Source organism: Augochlora pura, chromosome 7 (assembly GCF_028453695.1).
Source record: "Augochlora pura isolate Apur16 chromosome 7, APUR_v2.2.1, whole genome shotgun sequence".
Lineage (NCBI taxonomy): Eukaryota > Metazoa > Arthropoda > Insecta > Hymenoptera > Halictidae > Augochlora > Augochlora pura.
The window spans coordinates 23,445,499-23,466,513 of NC_135778.1; the positions used below are offsets into that span (position 1 = coordinate 23,445,499).

Here is a 21,015-nt window from a genome sequence, read left to right on the forward strand (position 1 = left end):
GGTGTGTTATCCTGTAAAATAAGAGATAAACAGAAAATTATTGCCAATAATACCGGTGCCATTACGACCAATTTATTCATAGTCTGTTTCGAATTCCGAGCATTCTGTTATTCCCAGAAGCAAGCGCCAATCAAGTTCACGTTTCACTCGATTATGATTCGTATCATCGGACACAAGCTTCCCGATTGGCTGTCCATTATATCCACCGATCCCTCCACAGGACTTCCCAGTACCCCTTGTCCCGTGTTTAAAACACGTTTGGTTGCGTCTTCTTCTGACAGTCTACGTTTTACTTTCGTTGGCGATTGACGGTTGGGACAGAAGGACAAAACATGCGTATGTGTGAGTAAAAATTGTGTTATTCTGTCAGGTTATCCTTGCTTTACAGCGAACCCTGTTTCTTTATTCTAAATGGCTGCGATAAATCAGAAATTCTTTCTCGCCGCAGTCCTTTTCGAATCTTTGATAAGTGGAAAATCTCGTGAGAATTTATATGTTACGTTTCCACGGGAAGCTTTTTTTCTATATGCTCTATGTATATATGTATAATGATCACGGCCGCTGATCTAATCATGAAGTATTGGATATAAATTTGGTGTTTGTAAATGAATTATTATGAATTGGTAATTGTATTAGACTTTTGAAGCGTTCGTCATTGAATTAAAGTGCAAAAGACATATTATTATTCGGTTTCCAATTAGAATTTCTTTGACTGAGATCATGTTTGAACTTATCAACACTGCTTAAATATCTGTATATTGAACCATCGATACGCCGATAGTGTTAACAGAATTATGATTTAACGATGTGTAGAAGTGAAGGCGCTGCTAGTAATGTTACTTTTTATTTTCTTTTATGTTTGCATTTTGTACTGAAACTGAAACTGGAAATGAGAGAAGAAAAAAAAGTATTTAGGTGTGTTGAGAAGAAGGTTAAAGAAGTATTAATCCGCGTGTTTTATACAAGATATCGAATTTATTCATATTAAAAATACCTTCTGTAATTATCTTAATGTCGAATAAGAGACCTTGCGTCAGATGTTCATTCTTTTAATATGAAATAAAGTTCTATTGAAAACTATGATAACATAAATCGCATTTTACGGCCAATAGAAATTCAAATAACATGCACACGTAAGAAGTTTTGGCTATCGTATTTCAATATTCCTATCGGACATGTTATGAAGCGATAATTAAAAATAAGAAGAAAATTACATTGTGGCATAACCATACTCGTCTTCCTTGCAATAAATTCTGCATGAGATTGTTCGTTACTGTATTATCATTATTTAGTAATTTGAATGGAATATTTACTGTAGATGAGAACAATTATATGATTTTAGTCATTTCGATGGAATGACGCCGAAAATTATTTACCGTTTGTCACAAGTAATTTCTATCGATTTATAATTTTGTTAATGTTTTAATTTGAGCTCGTCTTGTATCATAATTATCTTGGATTCGTTTAATCACTTCATTTACTTGAGAAAAAGTATTTTTTAATATTTACGGTCAACACCACCGCAAAATATCAAGAAGATAAGGTAATCAGCTTGTAATTTTAGATCGAAAGTTTTGCAGACTTTACATGTCCACATGCCGTGATTGTATAATAACAGTTTCCAAGACTGTGATTAATCATCTTTGCACAGATTATCCTGCCTCTTATACCATCTCTCGTATTTTTTTTTATTTGTTTTACGAGACGCACCGAGAAATCCCCACCGATATCTCGATGAAACAACAGGTAACACTTGTTTCTACTTGGACGGGTTTTCCCCATTGCCATCAGGGAAAAAGTGGAATTCCATACAGAACTTGTTCCTGTTCACTCAATAAGCATAAACATCTTATAGATCGTTCAAAATACAGAGAAATTGTTGTTATGACAGTTGTTTTGGTATCCCCAGGGTCTCTGTGTCATGTAAACAGAGATTGATACGATTAGATATAATTTAACGAGCACGTCCCTCCGTTACAAAGTAATATTAAGGGTTAAGGTCATTAATAATATTAATTATAATATTATGCTATTAAAAAAATGATTAGAAGTAAATGATCAGTGCACCAGAGTTATGCTAATTCAATTACATTGTATAATTACGAATAATTGTACAATTAAGAATTATAATATGGTTGAATTATTTCGTAATTATAATTCCTTGAGTAATTCAATTGTAATTTCGTACAACTTTGCAGTGCACAAATAAATTCCAAGGTTAGTTAGGTCTATTAGTGTGAACAGTGTGACTCTACCGTTAACACTGTCACGCGAGAACGATGAATTTCCTTATTTAATCGCATACCGATATTAATACTTACAATAATGAGTATGTGGCTTATATAAATTTATTTAGGTTTTACAAAATGTTATAGAACAAAGAATGATTTTCTTGAAGAATTCGGTTGTATTGAATAATAACGATTTTATTTTGAGAACAGAAACAAACTGATATTTTGATTAATGTATAGCCGAACATCCTTGAGAAAAGGACCTTCATATAACATCCTGCGTGGTCCGCGTAAAAAATGAAGTCGAGGCCAAGTCAAATGTTGCACAATGTGAGACATCAACCTAAATCAGGGTTTCGCTTTGCCTCTGCGCCCTATTGAATAATTCATTTTGTGCAAAGTGTAGCAATATTAGTGCTTTGAAAAAATCTATTCTTTTTAAAGAATTTATAAACATCTAACAAGATAGAGAATTTTCTTCAATACATTCCGCGAAGTTGTTATTGCAATTAAATCACAAACATAATTCTAACGAAGGATAAAAATTGATATGCTTACATAGAGCTAATCAATTTACATAAGACTGTTCATAATGTAACTACAGTTGAGTATGCATTGCAGTTATTTTATATCTCATTTAATAACATATTTGCATTAATAATCGAGGAATTGTATAAGAAATTATGCGCGCGTTTAACTTCAGCTACTCGACCTTCTACGAACATCGAACCTCCAACCTTGGATTTCGGAACTATACGGGCTTGCATAATAAACAGTACATGCACGTACTGTTTACACATAAATTTAGCCTGTGTCAGCACGGTAATGGTTTTCGAATTTATTGACAAGTTTCCGACGTGTTAACAAATGTTGTACTCTTTGTTTGGATGCTCTTATAGGTCAGAGTAATAACAAATGGAGAATCTAAAAGTGAGAATACAAGTGTAAATGAACAGATTGAACTTGAACATCGGGAAAAAATTTCGGTTTTAATATAAATATGTATAAATATATTCTTTTTTTCAGTAAAGGAAAGTATCTTAGTGGCATTCCTTATTCCATTAGCAATGGCTACAACAGAATCTAACACAGAGGCACTTAGTGCTGTGTCACAAGGAACAAATGATTTTTCATCATCACTATTCCAGGTATAATAATTTCAACATGATATAAATATACAATTCAGAAATTGTGATTGATAATTTATATTCGAAGTTATCAAAAATAAATAAACATTATTTAAGTAAATGTTTTTCTAGGCTGTGGTACAAGAAAATCCAGGCAATCTTATAATGAGTCCTCTTAGTGCAGCTGTTGTTCTTGCTATGGCTGCTTATGGAGCTGGTGGACAAACAGAAAAACAGTTAAAAACTGCACTACATTCACCTACTCCGGATAATTTCGCTGTAACTGGATATCAAGAACTTATCACTGCTTTAAATGTAACTATTAAATTAATACTATTTAAAAATTATTATACTAATACATTTGTTCCAAACAAGTTTAACTCTAATGTTTTCTTATATTCTTTACTTATATTTTATTTTAGAGTGTTACAGAAAATACACTTAGCCTGGCAAACAAAGCATTTGTCAACAATAAATTTAGTTTGAAACCAACTTACCAGGCATTAACAGAGAATTACTTCAAATCCAAAACTGAATTAGTTGACTTTGCTCAGTCTTCACAGGCTGCAAACACAATTAACTCGTGGGTTAGTGAAAAGACAAACAACCGTATTAAGGATATTATAACATCAGGTTAGAATAAATATTTACATTTAAATTTGCGCATATAATAAGAAGATTTCGTACTTACCGATACATCTTTTTCTCAGGTGATGTAAATCAGGACACGGCATTAGTGCTGGTTAATGCAGTATATTTTAAGGGTATATGGCAAAATAAATTTTCACCTGAAGCCACCCAACCATTACCATTCCACGTTAATGGAAATGAAATAAAGAATGTACCCACTATGTATAGGTACGGTAGCTACAAGTATGGTGAACTTCCCGAGATAAATGCGAGATTTATTGAAATACCATATAAGGTAACATTTTTGTTATTCTTATTATTTATATAGATAGAATCTAATGATAATTAATCCTATTTTACAGGGAGATTCGATGAGTATGCTCATTATTCTTCCAAATGAAGTTAATGGTTTGGCTGAAGTAGAAAAGAAGATGCAGAACATAAACCTGAACTACATCCTAAATCAAGGAAGCGTACAGGATGTGAAGTTATACCTTCCAAAGTTCAAGATAGAAAGTAAAATAGAACTGAACTCTCCTTTGAAGAAGGTTAGTAATATTATATCTATATAAAATCAGTTAATATCTTTATTTTAATGGTTTTTATTGTACATAGATTGGTTTGACTGATATGTTCACTTCTCGTGCTAACTTCTCTGGCATTGCTGACGCCGATTTAGTTGTTAGCAAAGTTGTACAAAAGGCATTTATTGAAGTGAATGAAGAAGGTAGTGAAGCCGCAGCTGCCACAGGTAAGTCAATAAATATTTTTTGTGGGATTAGTTGAAATTAGGAGAAGTACTGTTTCGGAGTATCATTTGTTTCATTAACATAGGAATGGTTTTTGCTTTCTATTTATTAAAATTTGTAATTTTAATATTTTACAGTACCTTCTGAAAACTTGTCATGTATCTATAAAAGAATAGTTTATAGAATGAAACTCTTAAAAATGTGTAGATAAAGAGAATGTAGACGAATTTGTGAATTGTCAATGAACTTCTGTTATTGCAATTCATTCTGAATTGTTAATGGATTGAATAACGTGCTATTTCATATTTGAAATAGTATTTTGCTTAATTTCGTTCGATACTGAGTTGGTGAACCTACCTTGCTTTTTAGAGTTTAGAAAAATCGATTAGTTATGTAGTATTTCATTGAAGTCAGCTTATGCATCATTTTTACAATGCTGCTTTTCTTTTATGTATGCATGCCTATAGCATCTGTTTATATCTTGTAAACTATAAACCTTTTACATAGTAAGATAAATTATAATAGGTCTTGCATGAATTGTAAGAACGTTATATGTGCGGGTTTTACTGTGTACATGACTTCATATGTCTGTTTTATGTGTTATCTAATATGCCATGATCATTTGTTTTTTTCTAATATCTTCACTTTATCATACAATTTTTGTAGCATACTAATCAATCATTCTAGCCGATTGTAATGAGTCTATAATTCTAAAAGTTGATAAGACCAACACTACTTAATCAAAAAATATGTATGGTTGAAATTGTGCAATTATTACTGGATACCTGTAGTTTATTGTAGCTGTCTCATTCATTTGGCATACTTAAAACTAACAAAGTCCGTAAATATAAAAATGGAAAAGGAGGGAAGAAACATAAAAAATGCTTTCAATGCGCTTTTAGTAAGTAATAATACATAATTCTTGTTGACAGCCATTGGAATTGAATACTTCAGTCTCATTGAACCGACAATATTTCAAGTAAACGGACCTTTCCTTTATGCAATTGTATCAGGAAATGACAACGTAGTTCTTTTCAATGGAAGAATCACTGATCCAAATGTATAATATCCTTTAACACATCATGTATTTTTAAAATGCAGACATTCAGCATATAACCTTGACTACAATTATATTACAATACTACTGATTGAAATATTAAGTTATGAAGGAAGTATAAATGAGCAGAATTTTGTTATTTCTTTAAGATTTCTATATTCTCGACAATCTTAATTCCATCGTTTTTGAAAGTTAGGCAATGCTATGGATGCATACAAATTCACGGCTCGCACATTTTACTGGCTGCATGCTATCAGACCTGCTACCAGAATATCTATGAAATATCCTTCTTCACTCTTTTTCCTGTCCTAATTTGCAACTTATGAAATTCGAAATATAGTAAAACAAGTTGCGTTCAAATGAAATCTAATATTCACATAGTAGAGTTTATTGTTCATGCATACTGTGCCCCTGGTATAGACTAGTAATACAGTGTTAATTGCTTGTGGCAGGTCTCAATGTAAGGCCTCTTTCGAGCTTTTGGTCACCGCCGAAGCCTATTGAGTTCCGCATCAATCGACCATTCCTGTTTACCGTTAACTACAATGACATAGCTTTGTTCATAGCAAAAGCCACATCTTAGTGTTTCTTTTGTCATATGTGGAACAAACCTAATGAATCTCAGTCGTATTATGCTAGGTGTGACAATGTACACCACATACACTTTTCTACCAATTTATGCCAATTTCAATTCAAATTATTTGACTAATTTGAACACGTTGCACAATTAATCTATTTTTCAGTTAATATCGCACTTTAATTTATTTTTGTGCTACAAAATTATATATCAATTTACATGTGCGAAAGGGGATTTTAAATTTATACTTTAACAGACGTGCAATAAGTATCATCTACACTCTTATTCTGATAAGTATGTTCAGAAATCATGTTGAAGAATTTTATGTAAGACCTGTTGAAAGGAAAGTCGTTTTCAGATTAATTTTTCTATAACATGTCTTGCTGTAAAGAAATTGAGATTTTCTACCATGGATCAAAACAAATGTATACAGTAAAAGTAGACAATAGGCAAAGGATAATGTTATTACATATTTGTACTAATGTATCCATATTTCATTCCAAAACTGTGAAAATATCTATAAACATCGTTGTGTGTTTACTCCATTCTTGCTCTAAGGACATAGAGAATAAATGATCTATTAATTATGTTTTTTTAATTTACAACTTTCCTAAGTTTACCATCATTATTTTTTGTTTTTTCTCACTCAAGCATCTCGTTGAACGTCCTCTATTTTTTTATAAATTATAAATCCACATTGCATATCAAATGCATTTAATTACATGAGACTGTCCGAAAAGATAGTAAGAGACACTTTTGTATGTATTGTGAAACAGGCTGATTTAATATTATGATAATGTTGTTGCATTTTAATTTGGAAATCGTATTATTATAAATTTTAATTTCTTATCTCCTATCAGCATAAACAATTTCCTTATTTTTTATAATATACACAATTGTTTTCGTAATTCCTACCAAATATATTTCTCGCTATAAATTTTTAGAGACGATTTACTTCGCTACAATATAAATAATAAATTAAAAAAATAATTTTTAATCAATTATTTCAGTCATTTGCCCCTGTTTTACGCATTATTAAGCCATTAATAAGGGGTTCTTCTTTAAAAATTTCGAAAAACATCAGATAGAATTTAAGCAGTTTATTTATTTAATAAAACCGACATCAAGAATTAATGATAAATTTAGGATTATTAAGAAATTTTTGAGAAGACTATTTTAATAACAGGAAATTTACTTACGATCGCGGGCAATAAATATTTTGTTACGTAACCATTATTATGCTATATAAATCATTTAAACATAATTTTCCTAGCGGAGAAGCCAAGTAATGTATATTTAACAGCCTTTAGTGCAATACTAGGTTAGATTTTCTTTTTTGTTTAAATGACGTGCTCTACTTGGGGTCTTAGGGAATCAGAGTGCCAGCGCCTTTAAAGCTGTGTTTACATTTTCAACAGCATTTGCACTTCGTAACAAAGTCCATATGTATTATAATTGCTTCTTAGTAATTAACAGCTCATTGAGCGAGATTGAGCGAACACAGCTTTATAATTAAGGCGAACTCGGGCTAGATCCGGTATGGGTGAGTAACTGTGAGCTAGCAACGTATTTGTATAGTGGGGCCCAACGTAAGTCTCCACTCTACTTGGGTTTACAAGTTTGTAGTTCCCGCACATGTAGAAGGGACTAGAAAAACAACGAAGCAAATTTGCACCTCATTGTTTAAACATGTTTCCTGTACATACAAAGTGTTGAATTCTCTAATAATTTCATCAATATTTTATTTAGAAGCAATCTAACTTATTTGATTGATGAACATGTTTAATATTTATTTCTAGGCTTTCTTGTACCTGCGATGTTTCCAGCTCCCCCAACAATTCCCATAACGTTCAAAATTGACAGACCATTCTGTTTTGCAATTAAACGTAACACAGTTGTGATCTTTATTGGTACAATATCAGATTTCTAGAATGAATGAAATCACTGGCAAGGTTAATCAAGTGAATCAATTCAAATAATATTACTGCGTGTCTTTTGGGAATGGATTTTTGAATTCTTGAATAAATCTACATATTAAGTAACATACCTTTTACATATTAATGGTCCATTTATACTTATCGACGAGCCGATAGCATTTTATCATTATTTTTGATTATTCATTAATATACACATGCAAATCCCAATTACTGAATTCATCCCGCTCGATTGCTTAGTCATTCGTATAAACTGACTTCACTCGTATCGAAAAAAATTCATGTTACATTCGTTGTCAACGATTTTTCAACGAGCTCGTTCACTCGTCATCCAGCATCCTTGCTATGCAGGTTGTTACCTGGTATTACTTTTAATGCAACGAGAGTACAATAGACATGAGTGACGAAGTATAGGTCACCTTGCACCTTCGATTGAAAATCAATATCGCTATACTGATACATGGTTTTGCATGTGCAGAAATAATAATAAAACATTAACAATCCATTTGGATCGTCAATCAATATAAATAGATTCTCAATAAGAAATCCAGCTGTCGTGTTCAGATATCTTTACCGGTTTAAAGTTTACATAAGATAATAAAGAATAGCTTATCTCTTTGATCCCAGAGTTAGAAAACTTTATTTAAGTTTCAATATGTTTCTTTGCAAAAGGACGAGCATTTCTCTTATTTTATACGTTCGCCTATTTTATTTTTCGCTTATTTGTATTCGAGGCTTGTTATTATCGTTCTCACGTTGACCCTTCATACAATTAATATGATAAATGAGTTTATCGAATTAATGGATAAGGATCCATTGACGGAGTTAGCACGGTCAATTTGTTTCAGGAATAATGATTCAAGCGCGCTGTAGCGTATTTAATCTGCAGCTAATGATTGACCGACCATTTTTCTATAATATCATCAGCGGAGTTCAGAATCAGGCAACCGAAGATGGCAAAGTTGTTGTGCTCTTTTCTGGTCGTGTTGTTGTACCATCTTTTCCCTCACTTTGATCACTGATTTCTCTTCTGAAAATGATTTATTTTAGTATAGGCATCAAGTCTAGTCTGCATTAACCAAAGATTCGGATCGATATGAGCTCATAAATGTATTGTAATTATTATACATGACAATAAAATAAACAATTCTATAATCGTAACATTATTCCAGTAATAATATGAACGAAAACAGCCATACTAATAACGTGAGTTCAAATTGTAAAATTAGTACCAAGTCGTAAATTTGTTACAGTGATCACTATCAGAGTGGATTCATTAACAGTCGGATTCATTGAAAAGGAATTTGTCGTGGATCGTCCATTTTTTTATTCTATTGTGAAAACATTGGATGATAGTAGAATTCTACCAATATTCAGTGGAAAAATATTGGAAACCCATGTGTAATTTGTAGACTGTGGACTTTCAACAATAAATATTACAATGTAATGTGACGTGCATTAGATTGAGACCATTATTTTTCGCTGAGACCATTAATCACTGTAATAGAAATAACTAGCTGTGCCGGGTCACGACTGATCTGCATGAGAATAATAAAATATGACCAATATTCCGAACTACATACAGTAACGTTACGTTACCGCTTTTACACCGTCAAAAACACAAGTAAAAATGATTTTGCTTAGGACGAGGATTTTTAGAGACGCAGTCTAACACTGATCACTTGTGTGTAATCAAAACTTGCGTTATAAATCACTGCATGTAGTTCCAATGGTGTGTTCCAGGTCTCATTATGATGAAACTGTCATTGGTGTACCCCACGGATTTCACCGTCAATCGTCCATTCTATTATAGCATTGTATACCACGCAAATGATGGCGATAGGAACGCGAATTCCGTTGTATCATTGTTCAGTGGTCTTGTAACTGAACCAAAAATCTAAGCACAATAATATGTACTCGCATATGTTTCATAACTTACAATATAATTGGCCATGTACAAAACATAAAATTATATTTTATTGAGTAATTGTTATTACTGGGTCGCGAAAGTTTATGCAAATGCACGTATCGTGCGTGTACAGTATTTCTGTTAGTGAAAGAAAAAAAAAAAATATATATATATGTCTGTAATTTTATTAAGGTTGCTGTTTTATAATATAAAATTTATATTTTGATTTATATTATAGTTCAGCTACCATGGAAATATACTATTAAATGTACAAAAATGAAACACAATGATTGTGTTAATTATTTCTTTGTCAAAACTAGTATTGTCTGTATGTGCCATACATTTTGTCTGCATAAATTATTACAATGGATCTTCATTAAATTTCGGCGTATCTAACTGAACTAGGGGAATCATACAAACTTTAACACTCATCGGATCATCAAACAGTGTGGTCATTACATTTTAATATCATCAATCATATGTTTTTATTATATTTAATAGAGTGTATGTTAAACGGACAACTTTCAGATCATTGAGAATGTATTGTCATATCAGGAAAAATGTATTAATATATTTCAGAAAAATAATTTCTGAGTGCGAACAATATCTTGTTTAACTTGTTTCAGCTATTTTTTTTTATGCTACGAGTTATAGTTATCGAACCATCGAAAGTATAAAAATTGATAGACCATTCACTTACGCTATCCTTCACAAATCTCAGAATTTAGAAGACAAAGGCAGAATTACAATTTTATTCAATGGACATATTAATGAGCCTACGACTTAATATTCTTATTTGCGCTAAATCTTTCGAGAGACATCTGGATAAAATCTTTGGAAATGATACGTAAAACCTAATTGCGTACTTTTTATGTACCGTTATACAGAATTTTGGGAGCTGTTAAACTAGTAGTTATCATTATTGTATCATTAAATAAAAGACTTGCACGGTTATTCTAAGTGGTGATAGTAATAATTTTCTCGTAGTCATTGATCCTGCTGTACTAATCTTTTCCCAACCTCCGATTTACATGTCATAAATTATAATTTAACGACTTCTCCCTTGCTTCATCGGATTACCTAACAATGTGGTCATCATATTTTTATATCATCAATCATATATTTTTATTATATATAATTGATTGTGTTTCAAGCGGATCATTTTCAGATCTTTGAGGATGTATTGTCATTGTCAGGAAAACTGTATTAAAGCATTTCAGAAAAATAGTTTCTGTGGGCCAACAGTATCTTGTTTAACTTTTTTCAGCTCTTATGTTTGCCTACGCCACGAGTTTGAATTACCGACCCGAGCAAATAATGGAAATAGATAGACCATTCGCTTACGGTATCCTTCACAAATCACAGGATACAGAAGACAGAGGCAGATTTGCAATTTTATTTAGTGGACATATTATTGACCCTTCGGCTTAACATTGTTATTTGTGATCATTCTTTCGAGGGAGATCTAGATGAAATCTTTGGAACAAATACGTAAAACGTAATTGTTTACCTTTGGTGTACTGTTATCCGGAACTTTGAGAGCTGTTAAACTGATAGCTTTCTTTACTGTATCAATAAATAAAAAACTTGTACTGTTATTGTAAATAGTTGTAGTAGTAGTTTTCTTGTAGTCACAGATCCTGCTGTACTGATCTTCTCGCAACATACGTTTAACATGTCATAAATTATAGTTTAACGACTTCCCCCATGCTTCATCATAGCAATGTGGTTATCATATTTTTATATCATTACTCACCTATCTTTAGCGTATATAATTAATTATGTTTCAAACTGACCATTTTCAAATCTTTAAGGATATATTGTTGTGTCAGGAAAACTGAACTAATGCATTTCAGAGAAATAGTTTCTGTCGGCGAACATTATTTTCTTTAACTTGTTTCAGTGATTGTTGGCTTCGGCTCGAGTTTAAACTACCAACCCATCCCAAAAATGGAAATTGATAAACCATTCGTTTATGTTATCCTCCACAAGTCCCAGAATTCTGAAGGCAGAAGCATTTTTACTATTTTATTCAGGGGACGTGTTACTGAGCCTTTTATTTAATATTGTTATTAGCGATAATTCTTTCGAGTGAGAATTCGAGGATAAAGTCTTTGACGCGGATACGTAAAACCTGCCGTTCTTTAATGTATTTACTACCTTGATCAAAAAGTTTTAGGACTTTATTCATAAAATCAAAAATACAAATTTATTCGTCCAAATCGATATGGTCCCCTTCAAAGTAGTCCCCATTGACTGCAATGCACTTGCGCCAGCGCTTGATCCAATCCTCGAAACACCGCTGGTACTCAATTTTCGGTATGTCCATCAGAGCCGTCTTCGATTTTGTCATGACCTCCTCTCGGGTACTGTAACGCGTTCCGCGAAGCGGCTTTTTAATTCGGTTGAACAGAAAAAAGTCGCAGGGAGCCAGATCTGGTGAATTTGAAGGCTGCTGGATAGTGTTCGTGTTGTTTTTCGTCAAAAACTCACGGATAAGGATCGCATTGTGCGCCGGTGCGTTATCGTGGTGCAAAATCCACGAGTTGTTTGCCCACAAATCTGGCCTTTTTTGACGAATTGCTTCGCGCAAACGTCTCAAAACGCCTAAATAGTAATACTCTTTGTTGACTCTCTGTTTTTCTGGCAAGAATTCTTGATGCACAACACCATTGTAATCCATGAAAACCGTGAGCATCGCCTTCTTTCTTGACTGAAAACGACGTGGTTTTTTCGGTCTCGGCTCTTCCGGTGCACGCCATTCACTCGCTTGATGTCTGGATTGTGTGTCATACTCATAAATCCACGTCTCATCTCCAGTGATGATACGTTTAATAAATGTTAGGTCGGATTCGGCCTTGGAAATCATGTCTTTCGCGATTTCAACGCGGTCCTTTTTTTTGCATGAAATTGAGGTCTTTCGGCACCAGTTTTGCAGCGACACGTCTGAGGCCCAAATCACTAACCAAAACGTCTTGAACGGATCCATAAGCAATGTTCAAGTCCTCTGCCAGCTCTCTGATGGTCAATTTGCGGTTTTCGGACAACATTTCTTGAATTTTATCGATGTTTTCATCGGTTTTCGACGTTGACGGCCTGCCACTGCGTTTGTCATCCTCGACCGACTCACGACCACTTCTGAAGCGTTCGTGCCATCGAAAAACGTTTGATCTCGAAAGAGTATCGTTGCCGAAACACTTCTCCAACATATCCAAGGTCTGCGGACCGTTAAATCCGTTTTTTACACAAAATTTAATGCAAACTCGTTGATGCTCGAATGATGCCATTTTCAAAATCGAAGACACGAACAAAGGAGATGTGCTCAGTACAGCGTAACTTTTACAAATATCAAGCTATGACGCTGAAATTGGAAGGAAGTGTTAATGACAGATATGGTAACCTAACAAAAAAAAAAAGAAACAATCGGGTGATTGACAGCGACACACGGGGGACAGTCCTAGAACTTTTTGATCAAGGTAGTATGTCACGAATTTTCGGAACTATTCAATTAGTACCTTTTTCTTCTTGTATGAATAAATAAAACACTTCTACTGTTATTCTAAATACTGATACTAGTTTTCTTGCTGTTTCCGAACCTGCTAAATTCATTTTTTATTACACTAATACTAATCGTTCGTGTCTTGATTCAACATTCAGGTCGTAGGGGATGTCTCGCGGTGTCAGAAAAGATGTACATACTAATGTATTTCAGAAAAATAGTTTCTGTTGACGTAGAATATCATGTTTACCTTATTGTTTCAGGGATATTTGCTGTCGCCGCGAGTTTGAATTATCAACCCATCCCAAGAATGGAAATTGATAAACCATTCCTTTATGCTATTTTCTACAAATCCCAGCATTTAGAAGGCAAAGCCATCTTTACAATTTTATTTGAGGGCCATGTTACCGATCCTGCGATTTAATGTTGTTATTTGGGATAATTTTTTTGAATAAGATCTGGATGAACTTTTTAACTCGGATAAATAAAACCTAATTGCCGTCATTTGATGAATTTATAATGTGTTGAGTCTAATAACTGTTGTTATTATAACTAGTGATAGTAGTAGTTTTCTTTTAGTCACCGATCCTGTCATATTCGTTGTGTATTACACCGTCTAATAATCTTTTGACGTCTTTATTGAGCATCCGATTTGTATGTTATAAATTATAATTTTATATCTTCTATCTTGTCTTATTACATCAAAAACTTGTATCTATTTATTCTTTAAGTATTTTCTGTTCAAGAAAAAAACGCTTATGGAAAGGACTAAAATAAATATTGAATTTTTTAATTGTAAATTCATTCACTTCTTCCATAACAGAGCTCAAATTAACACTTGTTTAATTGTTACTAACTGATCCACACTAACCCTAACCCGCATGAAAACATGCATACACGATACCTTACCGCTTTTACACCGACATAAACACGGGTAAATAATGATCCAACTTGGAAAAACGAGAATTAATTTTTAGAGACACAATTTAACAATGGCCACTTGCCCGCAATAAATAAATACAAGTTGCTCAAACCAACGATCAATGTACAAAGATTCAACAATTTGTTTTAGGTTTCGTTCGGTTGCAAATATTATTCAAACATCCCAAGAATTTCATCGTTAATTATCCATTCTATTACAGCATTATATATCACGTGTTATTGTTCAATGGTCTTATTACCGAACCCAAATCTAAACGTTGATATGTACTTGCAAATCACTGTTCTATTATATAAAATTTATATTTTGTTTTATATTATAATTCAGCTACCATGTAAATATACTCTGAAATATTTATAAATTAAACATAATGATTGTGTTATTTCTTCGTTAAAACAAGTATTGTCTGTGTATGCTATACATATCATTAGATTCCCGGGCATCATATGTAATCTTAGGAAAACATTTACAACAATTAATCTTCATTAAATTCCGATATGTGTAACTAAACTGGGAGACTCATACAATCCCTAATATTCATCAGATTATCAAACAATGTGGTCATCATATTTTCATAACATTAATCATATGTTTTTTTTATATTTAACTGAGTGCGTTTCAAACTAGCCACTTTAGATCATTGAAGATATATTGTCTTGGCAGAAAAATGTATTACTATATTTCAGAAAAATAGTTTCTGTTAGTGTACAATATCTTCTTTAACTTGTTTCAGCGATGCATTACGCTTTGCGGGGTGGGAGGTTCGGACCCATTCCATGGATGAAAATTGATAAACCATTTATTTATGCTATTCTTCATATATCTCAGAATTCAGAAAGCGGAGACAATTTTACAGTTTTATTTAGTGGACTTGTTACTGAGCCTGCTATTTGCGATAATTCTTGTAAGTGAAATCTGGTCAAAGAGATACGTAAAATTTAATTGCGGACGTTTCATATTGTTATATCCCGAATTTTGGAAACCGTTAAATTAGCAGTTTTCTTTTCTGTATAAAAAAATAAAAAGCTCATACTGTTATTACAAATAGTGGTAGTAGTAATTTTCTTGTAGTTGCCGATCCTACCATATTCGTTGTATATTACGCTGTCTAATTATCTTTTTGTGTACTTACTTAACTTTCAATTTTTATGTCGCAAATTATAATTTCTCGACTCCTCCCTTGCCTTACTGTACTAATAATTCGTATCTGTTTATTTCTCAAATATCTTTTGTTCAATAAAAGAAATGTTTATAACAAAAATAAGTATTGAATGTTATTAATTGTAAATTTATTCCATAACATAGTTCACAATAACGGTTTCTTAATATTATTTATTTGAACACAATTGCCAATCACTGCTAAAGAAAAATGTCTCATGTATTCTATAATTTTACTTTAATAGTATGCATTTATCATATTTCCTAACTTGAATTCAAAATTAATCGGTTAATGGCATCATTATATGCACAAATGGAAGACCTGTACCTTTCGAGATTAAATGAATACCCTCAAGCTACATATGAAAATCACAATTTAATAATGATGCCCATGTCGAATGTATACATTTTTATAATTCTTATATAAACAATGTATATAATTAACATGACATATATATATAATACAATTTAATTGCATAATACGTAATTTTTTCACTAACCATAAAGATATATAGATTTCATATATAATGTTTTTTGTTAAAACAAGATAATTCGGTTATTATAAAAAATATGTTTCATAATATTTTCTCTTTTATTATTATATCTTTTCAACAACTACTATGGAACGTGATTCATTGCACAATGATGTATCTAATGTTAACACGAATTTTACATATACGACGTCGAATACAGTTCACAAAGCAAATATTAAAAGATCTAACAACTTCCGTTTAAAACTTTTATAACATTACTAAACCCTGTCATAAATTGTTCAATTCGAGATTGCAAAACGGAAATATCCATAAAAATACTAAGTATGGACAATAGAAATAATGCATTCAACTTAATGACTCCATTTAACGTTAAAAATAATTGTAAGATTCATTTAACATAATTACATAAATTCGTTACTGATTTAAAAGTAAACAAAAATCAAATTCTCATTTCTCATGGGAATTAAAATGTGAGAAAGTTATGTTTTTATAAATCAGTTAATCAAAAAATTAGAGTTATTATAGTAGCTTGCTATAGGTTTTTGCTGCATGATTAAAATTACTTATTTGTTGTCGTAATTATTCCTTACTGCGTACATAATTAACTGATTACGCAATTATCTTTTGACAGTTTCATGGGATGGGGAGCTTCTGTCGAAGCTGTACCAGTCGACGTGAGAGATCCTCTGCGTTGTACGATTGTAGGCATGGAAGTAGTGGTATCCAAGAACTCGTCATCAGAATCACTTTCTTTTTCTTTGCCATCCCTAAATTGCCTTTTCGGCATTACGTCGGTAAAATATTTTTCAATCAGTTGTTGGCTGTGAACAGAAACATTGTTTCCGTTACCAGTCACATATGGCAAACTATCATTTTTCTCCTGCTGATCTTTCGACAGTCTTTCAATATACATTTGTTGCAGCTCAGCTAATGCTTCATCCATAAAACGTACAGTTTGTTGTTTGCGGTCCGGTAACGTATTACTGTTAAATCCAATAGACTTCCGAACATCAACATTAGCTTCTTTCATTTTCGTATTCTCAGTATTTAACATTGTATTTGTAAAACCTATAGGGAAGTTAGGTTTAGTGTTCATGGCATTGCAAGACTGTGCATAATTCGCCTTTTGCTCATTCGTTGCATCTCCATATTTATTTAGCACCCAATCTTTGACGTAACTTTTGTCAGGTTTTACTTCGTTTCCTCTGAACGGAGCACTAGGCTGTGAAATGGTAATTACATCGTTGTAACCCCCTGGATAGCCATTTTGTAGTCTTTCTACATTTGCTTGCATTACTGGAATACCATTTTGTAGTCTTTGTACATTCGCTTGCATTACTGGAATACCATTTTGCTTTTGTACATTGGTCTGAACTACTGGATATCCATTCTGTCCTATATTTGTTTGAACTATTGGACGACTACTTTGTTTTTTTTCTACATTCATTTGTATTGGTGAGGCACGATTCTGTACCGCCAGTTCCTTCCACCTTCCAGTGTTCATTACAAGCTGAGCCAATTGTTGAATTGTTTGTTTCGGTACTGATACAGATGCTCTCTCGCTATTACCAGAGACAGCTCCGAATTTTGCTGGAGTAGACGTATCACAAGGTTCACCAGCTACACATGCAGGCTGCATACTCATTCGTCGTAGATGATCATAGCTTTCTCCTTGACCAGTCAATAAATCATCATCGATACTTTTTAAATTCCGTTGATGTTTATCAGAGTCTATAAGTTGTTCAGATGCACGACATTCGTTTTCCAAGAACGCTGCAGTCAGTATCATTGCTGCATTAGGTTCCCGTTGGGTGAACAATCTTCTGCGAGCATGCAAAGTTTGACTTATAACTGTCTCCAGACGGGCATTTTCTACTTTCTCTTCCAATTGTCTCTCCATTTCTAAGAATTTCGTGGTTTCAAACTTCAACGTTTCTGTGTTCATGTTAATTTTATCCATTTCTCTTGCTATGCGTCTCTCCGCAGAAGATTGGGTTCGAGTATCAGTTGTTGAAACAGCTTGGAAACCCAAACGTTGTTGAGCCTTGACAAAAGGTGATTGTGATACTGGCCCCAGTTTCGACCATATGGTACCAGGTTTTTTTACTGGACTATTTATAGGTGAAACAATGCCCGGTCTTGTTATCACAGGATTTTGATTAATTAGTTCAACATTAGAACTTGGTACTGTACAAGGAACCCGGCAAGGTTTTGGAGGAACTAAATCCAGTTTAGGAGGTGCAGCTCCAGGCATTGGTGGAGGCACTAGACAAGTTATGGTGGGCTCTGGTGACGGTGTAGATACTCCACCATCCGTTTCCGAAGGCTGTTTTGTAAGTACATTATTGTGTACGACTTTCAATAAGTCGTCCAATCGATTTTCAAGTCTATTTTGACGGTCTCTATCTAAATCTAAGAATTTTGTTAACATATCATTTTGTGCAGCAAGAATCTGAAATAAAATTATTTAAAGTTCTTTTTAATTTTATACTTCTATTACAATATTTCTTCTATTCTCTGTTATAATTGTACCTTACCCTATTAACGACTTCATTTTGGGAACTAATAGCACCTAAAACAAGTTGTTCCAACTTCTGAGCTTTCTTCTTCCTAATTGGCACATTGGGAATATTGTCCGTATTGACGGCAGTATCTTTTGATTTATGGTCACTTCCTGCTTGACTTAAAGAATCCATCAAAAATTCTAATATAAGACTTTCATCATTACAAGTTGCATTATTTGTTAACATAGAAGCATCTTGAATTCCTGTTTGCATAGCTTGATTATAAGTTTCATTCAAGTTATGCGATTTATCATCAGTTTTTGTTTGGCAAAAAGCATCGTTCAAATTTTGAGAAACATCTGGAGAATAATCTGGAGGGAGACATCCAACTCCTTTATTATCTGCTACAGCAGGCATATGAGACAACATATTACCATATTGTTGTTTGTATGTAGCTGCCAAATTTTGTCCAAATACAATTTTTCTTGGTTCTTGTGGCATTGCACGATTATTCACCTGAGCTTGTTGCTGGAGCAACTGTTCTAAATTTACGTTTTGTACAATTGTTGGACTAATTTTCATTGGAGGATTGACTGGTTGCGTTATTAAATTCTGATTGAAAGTGTGCTGATTTTGTTGAAATCCTAAATTATTCACCAACATATTTTGCTGATGACTCATACAATTTTGTTGTAAAGTTTGGTGTTGTTGCATGTTCTCTTGAATTATTTGATTTTGCACATTCTGTACTGCATTTTGATAAGGTATTTCTCCATAGCGATAAGGTAATAAATTTTGCTTGTAGCTAGCACGCAATGGTTCTTCCATTGGAACAGAATTGCACTGAGCTGATTTACCAGCCAATTGCACTAATTCTTCACCTGTGTTAATAGCAACATCTCTAGTGGGAGAGAAGACTCTAGTAAAAGGTCTAGCTATTATAGTTTCATTTGATTCAGGGGAATCAGGATATTCATTTTCACCTAAAATGCACAGTAGTTTATGATAAAGTTATTAATTCATAATAATATTTTTTACATAAAGTATAGCTCTCACGTTGAAAACCCCATGTTGGAGACAATGCTTCTGAATGATGTAGTGACTGCACAGGCTCTTGAAACTTGTGTCTCATTTGTAAATTTTTATTTGTCTTTACTTCCTTTGGAGGAGACTTAACATGTATTACAGCATCTACCAAAATGTTGAAAAGCAGATATGATTAATTAACTTGAACAATATCCTCCACAAAGTATTTATTTAAACTGTAAACTATTAATTTAATTAATAAAGAACAAAACAATATACCTCAACAATCGTAAAAATTGCCTTACCTACAGTGTCTATACCATTAATATTAACTTCTTCAAGACGCTTATTTTTCAGGACTCTATCGATCGATTCATAATATTGCTCTACACCTGCTCGTGTACCAGCTCGTTTGGCTTCACGATAGCATACCAGAACCTGTTTCATCCGTGATCGGCATTGTTTTCCAGATACGTTGTACCCTTTTTTCTTCATATATCGAGCGACATTTTCCCATATCAACTGTGGTTTTGAAGCGTACTCGAGCTGTTTTTGAACTTGTCTGTCGGACCAAACTGACACCAACAAAGAAGTACTGTCCGGGGTCCATTTATATTTAACAGCATCTCCAGAATCACTCATCTCTCGGAAAAGTTGGTGTTCAAGCACAAGCTAGTACAGGAACTGTAATTAATAACAACACACGAGCAAAATAGCACGATACTCCGCGAAGAGTGTTAAACCACGCATTAACAGGTTGCCATAAAATAAAAACTTCGGTCCATCGGATCGACAGCGAACTTTGCTGGGGACACGGTGCATACGTTTCGATTAACCGTCACCAACCGTCGACAATTCAAATTTCATTGTGCAACAGGTGGTGGGGAAAAGTTCAAGCGTGGGAGGTACATACTGTAGGGTGTTTGTTTCTGTAGCAGGTAGTAGTAAAGATTTATACAAAACACGGAAATTGCCGGCAGATGTCGCCAGTTGTGAAAAGTCTAACAATTTCGCGGCAAGATTTCGAACACCTTAAAATATTAAATTATTAAACTCTCAGGCACGTATAAATGATAACTAAAAGGAAAATGTCTGAGAGAGTTTCTACAAGACCTAGCTAAACAGTTTTGATAAGACGAAATGGAACCATCTTCTACTCACTCAGTCCCTGTCCTCAAGT

At 33.3% G+C, this 21,015-nt stretch overlaps 2 protein-coding genes across 15 annotated transcripts in view; one reads left to right on the top strand and one right to left on the bottom strand.

Annotated features, from left to right (window-relative positions):
* LOC144473888 (antichymotrypsin-2) overlaps positions 1–15,859 on the top strand; it is a 17,369-nt gene extending 1,510 nt beyond the window's left edge. For 2 of the 14 annotated variants that reach the window (XM_078188259.1, XM_078188257.1), the window contains exons 2-8: positions 3,258–3,379; positions 3,491–3,673; positions 3,781–3,991; positions 4,069–4,283; positions 4,351–4,536; positions 4,604–4,739; positions 15,387–15,858. In XM_078188259.1, the coding sequence (XP_078044385.1) occupies positions 3,299–3,379; positions 3,491–3,673; positions 3,781–3,991; positions 4,069–4,283; positions 4,351–4,536; positions 4,604–4,739; positions 15,387–15,565 (1,191 nt within the window). In that variant the 5' untranslated portion in view covers positions 3,258–3,298 and the 3' untranslated portion in view covers positions 15,566–15,858. Of the gene's footprint in view, positions 1–221; positions 343–3,257; positions 3,380–3,490; positions 3,674–3,780; positions 3,992–4,068; positions 4,284–4,350; positions 4,537–4,603; positions 4,740–5,669; positions 5,854–6,246; positions 6,959–8,170; positions 8,418–9,153; positions 9,467–9,558; positions 9,767–10,048; positions 10,502–10,840; positions 11,175–11,481; positions 11,820–12,117; positions 13,785–13,976; positions 14,218–15,386 lie in introns of those variants that run through there. The other 12 variants (XM_078188244.1, XM_078188249.1, XM_078188251.1 and 9 more) reach the window with 12 other exon arrangements.
* A 50-nt stretch (positions 15,860–15,909) lies between these two features.
* Positions 15,910–20,755, bottom strand: LOC144473884 (uncharacterized). The gene is made up of 4 exons (XM_078188230.1): positions 20,141–20,755; positions 19,866–20,000; positions 18,843–19,792; positions 15,910–18,757 (listed from the first exon to the last, which is right to left on the bottom strand). Exons 1-4 carry the CDS (start codon positions 20,475–20,477, stop codon positions 16,907–16,909), a joined length of 3,273 nt encoding a protein of 1,090 aa, XP_078044356.1. The 5' UTR covers positions 20,478–20,755; the 3' UTR covers positions 15,910–16,906.
* Between the last annotated feature and the right edge of the window lie 260 nt (positions 20,756–21,015).